At 32.6% G+C, this 6,726-nt stretch overlaps 1 protein-coding gene across 1 annotated transcript; it reads right to left on the reverse strand.

Annotated features, from left to right (window-relative positions):
* Positions 1 to 3,268: 3,268 nt before the first annotated feature.
* Positions 3,269 to 4,055, reverse strand: LOC108766276 (sperm mitochondrial-associated cysteine-rich protein). Its single transcript, XM_018515457.1, has 2 exons — positions 3,837 to 4,055; positions 3,269 to 3,545 (listed from the first exon to the last, which is right to left on the reverse strand). Exons 1-2 carry the CDS (start codon positions 3,993 to 3,995, stop codon positions 3,300 to 3,302), a joined length of 405 nt encoding a protein of 134 aa, XP_018370959.1. The 5' UTR covers positions 3,996 to 4,055; the 3' UTR covers positions 3,269 to 3,299.
* Positions 4,056 to 6,726: the final 2,671 nt, after the last annotated feature.

Consider the following 6,726-nt stretch of genomic DNA (forward strand, 5'->3'; position numbering starts at 1 on the left):
TTGGAAAGATGAACTCTATCCTCGTATACTTCGCTGTTCTTCTAAATCTTATATTGTGTGAGAAAGTGTTGTTTGCAATGGGACAAGAGTAAACCGACGATCTTAATTATACTTGATGACTGGTTTCTGTACTTTCCCGCTTAAACGCTTTGACATTTTATGTAATTAGCGAACCCACGGAAACCAACGCACTTCAAAGGGCCTTTTTTCGGAGCACAGCGGTAAAGGATACGGCGTGACATAGGAAGGACGAGCAGAAGGGAAACGGCTCGTCTGGAAAATAACGTATCCTTCCCATTTGGCTGAATAATTGGGTCCCGCACTTTCTCAGTGCAGGCGTCCTCATCCTTTCTATCTCCCTTTCGTCCTCTCGCTCCTCCTCACCCGACTTCACCAACCTCGCTCGAAAGACTCTCACTTTAATGCACTTATTGTTAATGCGATTCCGTCGGGTTTTCCGCCTGATGGTTACCTACCTTTCGTTGACAACGCAACATCGTTTACTCCGTCGCTGCAGCGACGTATGTATATCTACGTGCCTTTTTCATCTCTATCCATTCCAAGTCCACACACGCCAGAAAAATTGGATTTGGAATGTCGAGAGTTCAGATATTCACGAGAAAATCCTCAAACCGCAAGAAATTGCGCCACACCCAGATTTTTTATTTTTGCATAGATAGTATTCTCTAATCCTGCAATTATATATATAAACTTTGAATATTTTTTAAAAATAATTAAAGTGGTGTAAAGAGTATTAAAGAATTAATACACTCTCACTAAACTCTCTCTAACGTATGTTAAAAATTGAATTGAATTAGATTACAAACTGATAGATATGTTCTCTATCTTTTTAAACAAATTTGTCTACGTTTTAAAACATTTTAATTTTGTTTTTTATTCTTTCCCGTCCTGTGATTGCTTTTTCTATAATGTTACAGTGAAAAAGAAGAAACTTGTACATGTTGCATGGTGAATTATACTATAAATAAAATTATTCTTAACTTTCTTTATCTCAAAGATTCACGTGATACGTCGTTGCAGTCGACGAAATCCTAATAAAAATCATAATGTTTTATGCGAGACAAAACCGACGATTGCCAATAATGGAGAAAGCCCGAGAACAAAGGCTCTCGTCGGAGCGAAATAACAACGACCAAGGTTTTCCCTCGGCCATTCATTTTCCATTTTATAGCCGGCCGCAACGGTAAACGCGCGCGTGCCTGCGAAATCCGAACCGCATAAAAGCACTCCATTCAGTCTATAATGCGCTGTCATGGTCCACGCCACCGCGGATTCAGCTGCATTGACGGAACCTTTTTTTTTTTAGCGGAACTTCGGGGCGCAGTGGAATAAAAAAATGCGTACCCGACGATAGGTGTAAAATATGTAGCAGCCGCGACGTCGGAATAGAAACGAATAAAACAGCAGGATCGACGAGATCCGGTGTAAAATCGTTGGTCGACGCGCGCTTAGTGACAGATAATGCGGGTATTATACGAAACGGACGATGCTCGCCATCGATCCCGATCTGCCTCGCGCGTGATTGCGTTAATCGGCTTAACGGTCGCCTGCACGCCGGCCAAACAAATTGCCCGTAAGCGACGTTTCCTCGTACACCCTGCATATAGTCCTGTACGTCCCGACACGACGCGACGTCACCGCGATACTGACATGGCGAAAGAGGATTTTCGTTTATAGAGTTGTGTAGGAAACTTGTATACACGATTCATCGTAATGCAAGTGACGATGCATCTTAATCCAGCGTGTCTTTTATATATTTCCCGACCGCGTTTATTTGTCGCAGTCAAAGATATGGAGTATGAACTGCGCCATCCATATTTAAATATGTTAAATGTAGTCAATAAAAATGAGAGAGAGAGAGAGAGAGAGAGAGAGAGAAAGTAGTATGAAGATAGTCAATCTCCTTCTCTTTCTAAGAAATTATGATTAGTTGAAAACTGGCAGGTTTTGTTATCTCCCTTATTTTTGTTGATTAATTTTATACACGGATAGCATAATCCATGTTCTATGTCTTTAATCGCACTAGATTCTTTACGACTGAACACTTAGCTAATTTTTTTTAATCAATTAACAGTTTTACAGCAATATGGATTAGTAGCAACTAGCAAGAAAACTCAATTTTTTTTTATTTTCCTATAAAATTAAAATTAGTGTTAATAAATATTAGTTTGTAAAAAGTGCATTAAAATAAAAATATGTATATATATTGAAAGTTAAATGACATATTCATGATATTTGCGTAAAATGTTATGCAAATTTGTTATTCTGTAAATAATGTTCTGTAAATTTCTTTTAATACAATATTTTAATTAATATTATTAAGATTTTAATTAATTATCAACATACTTTCTTTTAGGAGAGAGATATTATAAAAGACACTTTCGAAATTATATGTGTATTTTAATGTTAATACATTAAACGTTTTGCAAAACTGTACTTATTAGTCAATCCTTGTATATAAGGAAATAACGTTTGCATAATTGGACTAATGCCAAACTCGAAACTTGGTGTATTAGTTGTAAAACTCATTAGCACGGGATGCCAACTAATTTTGATAGAATTTCTTGTCAAGCGATTTGCTAAACGGCTCTCATGATTTATGTCAAAAGATTTGAATCAAACGGTTTCAACAAGATGTCACTTCGACAAATATAATTAAACAGTAATTAACTGCTATTATGATGGAATTATAAAAATTGATTGGATTAAATTGTTTGGATTTTGATTAATTGTATGAATCTTGTCTTTTTAATTTTATGTAATTTTTTTCAGTTCGATTTCAAAGAAATATGACAATTGAATAAAACTAAAATAATATTAGAATTAAAACAGAATAATTCCTTTTTTTTATTGAAACTAAGAGCACTCGAATAATTTTTGACCTCTGAACCGTCACAAAATTAAATATTACATTTTCTATAAATTTTTATGTCATTTTATGTTTTTGCATTGCATTTTTATCGCAAATAAACTCAAATAATAAATAAAAATTTTTTTTATTTTAAGAACATTAATAGTTTATCACTATCATACGATCATATAATTTTTTCTCTAGGGCAGAAACGTGAAAAGTGAAAAATTTTTCCATTACTTACAATAATAAAAATTTTCATTTCTCACATTTCCGCTTCATGGAAAAAGTTACATAATCACTATCCAGAATCGTAATAATAGAAAAAAGCTACTATATTAAATTATATTTATAAGTTCATTTTATTTTCAGAAATAATTAAATTTAAAACCTTTATATTCTCGATTCTGTATTATCAAGCGTACTGTTAGATGATCCTAACATTCCTAACAGATGCTATACTAGGACATTTTGATAAATTAGACCAGTAGCAAGGGTAGTAACTTGATCCTTTATTCGTGTATCGGATGCAAAATCGAACGCAGGAGGATGGTGGCAATATTTTTGGTGCTGACGGACGACAATATGATTTTGAAAATGATCGTTGTGGACAAGGTCCAGCGATACATATAGTAGGTGGTAATGGCAGCGGCTCTGATCTTGATCTACACATCTTTAAAAATAAATTCTGATATTGTAAAGACCGTTATAATTTCTTTATGTCTACCTATGTGTATAATGCATCCTTTTTTATTTGATTAAAAGAAAGATAAATCGTATTGTTATTATATCATAAAAATTGTAAAATAAAAGTTATTTGCGTCAATTTTACTTGCACTATATTAATTAAATTCTATTTATTTAATATTTGTTCTTAAATTTTATTTAAAGCAGTTGTATAAATTATATAAACTATGTAAAATTCACGATTTCAATATTTTAAAAAAATCAGTGTTATTTATACCAATGGTGGGCATGAAGGTGGGTAATGACAATATTTAGGAAGTCTTGGTTCTGGGGACAAACAGCCATTGCTTGTACAATAAAATGGTTTGCAGTGATAACATGGTGGAGGCAACGAACTTAGTCGGTTCTTATCTTTGTAAACAGTAAAGCAAGACATTTTTATTTTTTACTTGAAAAATTTAGACGTTACATTTCATCAAAATTTCTAAATATCTAATATTTCTGTTAAATCGATTAACAATCTTTTGTTTGAGAAAATCGATGTATTCCTTTTCATAATATACTCTGTGTAAAATTGATTTTTTAAGTATAATCTTAAAATAACTTTTTAGAATTTTCTAAATTAAAATTTTTTTATACTCTTAAACTAATTACGTTTAAATACTTTATATGCTTTCTTTCGATCTTTTCTAGATAATAATAAATTTCTCACCTCTGATTTAATTATTAATTGATGATTACTTATGATTATTTTGACATGTTAAAACTGGTTTTCAAGTCCAGTCAAGTCACTTGAGACAACAGCATGTTACTTTCTTCGACGGTTTTTCAGAAGAACGACAGCGTGGAATAGCAAGAAAATAACAGGGTGAATAAGAGATTCTATAAAGAATAAGTAAATATGAAAATCGTTATAGATATTTTAAATGCTTTCAATTTTATATTATTTTGCATAACCTTAGTCTACTTTTAAACCTTATCTAAATGCATAAAGCAAAATTGTTGAAAATTTAATGTAGCTATCAATCTATTCGCTTTATATAAAATGTATAAGAATCATTTTGTGTAACGTACCTGTCACAAGTATATGTAAGCTGGAATTGAACGGCAGATCCATAGGGACGCGGTAATATGTCAAATAAATATTTCGGGCATACATAATCATTACGGCGTAATTTTGGAGAACATCGCGAAGAAACACTAGATGGAAATTTTGCGAAAGCATCTTCAAGACTCGACATGTTAATTTTAATCGTAATATATTGCACTTTTCTACAGTGTAATTATTTGTTGAAAAACAGATGTTAATTTTGATTGGACAAATATCATATGTTAATGTCAATTCATATTGCAGCTTGTGGTTTTGCATTAAATTTGGCGAGATTACATATTATATGATAAATTAATAATATCCCAATAATTTATTTTCAACATGAAAAAAAACTCTTTAATTAAACATAGAAAATGTTGTCATATATGACTTTCTTATATATATCACTATCTATTAAAAGCTATACTTAAAATATATAATAGATTATATTAATTCTCTGTATTTTAGTGTATTATAATTAAAAAATGCTGTTAGTAATAATAATTTATATTATCAATTACTTAACAAAGTGTATTTTACAAACAAAATGTAATCTTTTAAGTTTTATGTATTAAGGAGGAACAGCATTAAAAAATAAAAATATCTTAAACATGAAGTATTAAATAAATATTAATACTTGCATAAGAGAGTAATTGGAAAGAAAAAAGTCATCTCTTCTTCATCTCTTGTGTAATCAATACAAAAATAAACGTATGTTGAGGAAATTGATGAGATCAACACCTCTCGTTAGAAAAGTGCATGTTTTGTGAAAAAAAGGAAACAAAAGGCATGTTCATAATCACAACAGATATTATATAATAAACCGTATTTTTACAGTGGCAGATACAATGTAAAATGAACAAGGATACCTTTACGAAATATACACGCATTAAGTCGTATGTTGATCCAGGAATCGACCGGCGATACTATGTACAACACAACCACGTAAGCGTGCGCGATGTACCATCCAGCTGGCAGGCAACGCGGTTGCACTTTTGAATTTGGCACGCGGTGCATCTATTCGCCTATATCCTTGTCCCGGCGTCTCTCTCTCTCTCTCTCTAAATACGTGTACGTGTATATGTATATGTGTACGTATGCCACTGTTGTCTGCTTGTCTAAATGCACTCGCCTTCAGTCAAACGAGACACCGGAATGCGTCTTGGCTGATCTCCTAACTTTCCAGAAATGGGAAGAAAAAGACGTCTAACACATTGAAACTCGTTGATCGTTTCGATTAAAAAGTTACAAAAAAGAATTCAACTTCCGAATAAATTATAGACGTCGTAAATGTAGAGATTAGCCAAGACGCCGCTATCGCTCCTCCTCGATCCTAGTCAAATGAATGTAAGTTAGCGTACATCGACTAAGAAACGTAAAAGGAAAACAATAAGTACATAAACGTGATAATGTTACAACGAATTGTTATGTTGTATTATATATATGTACACGTTTTCTTCTCATACACTTCCTCGGGAAATGTACGGGGAAATAACTGGAGAAACGGAAGAAATGTCAGTCCGAAGAAAATAAAAAAAACAATAAAAGTTATAAAGATGAATAAAGGAGAAGACATCGACAACGTGCGTCGATTAGCAACGATCTCGCTAACAACGATCTACGTGTGTTAATATTTAAGTACATTGATTAAACGACATTTTTTCATAAGTACCACAATAAGTACCTAAGCGATCGCTTTCTTATGTGCTTTACAATTATTCGTTTAACTTCCTCTTCGCTTAACTTTGTTCCTCCTTGTTACCTTTTGATTTTCGGGACGGACGGAAGGTGGCTCGAAAAACCAAGTCCATTTTTGCCAAACAACTCGCAATGAGGACGGCGATTTTTCTTATCGTAGAAATCGTATCGTTCGATTTACAATTGCCAATAATAATTTCTTTTAGTCGGTTATCCAATTTAGTCAATTACAATCGAAGCAATAATACTTTAACACTTTATCTGTGTGGAAAAATAGTAATATATGCTTCGATATTTAGCATGACTAAATAAATTACGGTCGATGCGAGTTAACGACATCAAAAATCGCGCGATCAAAACGATGCTGCATAAATAAATT

The sequence above is a fragment of the Trachymyrmex cornetzi genome, unplaced genomic scaffold (assembly GCF_001594075.2).
Source record: "Trachymyrmex cornetzi isolate Tcor2-1 unplaced genomic scaffold, Tcor1.1 scaffold579, whole genome shotgun sequence".
Classification (NCBI taxonomy): Eukaryota; Metazoa; Arthropoda; class Insecta; order Hymenoptera; family Formicidae; genus Trachymyrmex; species Trachymyrmex cornetzi.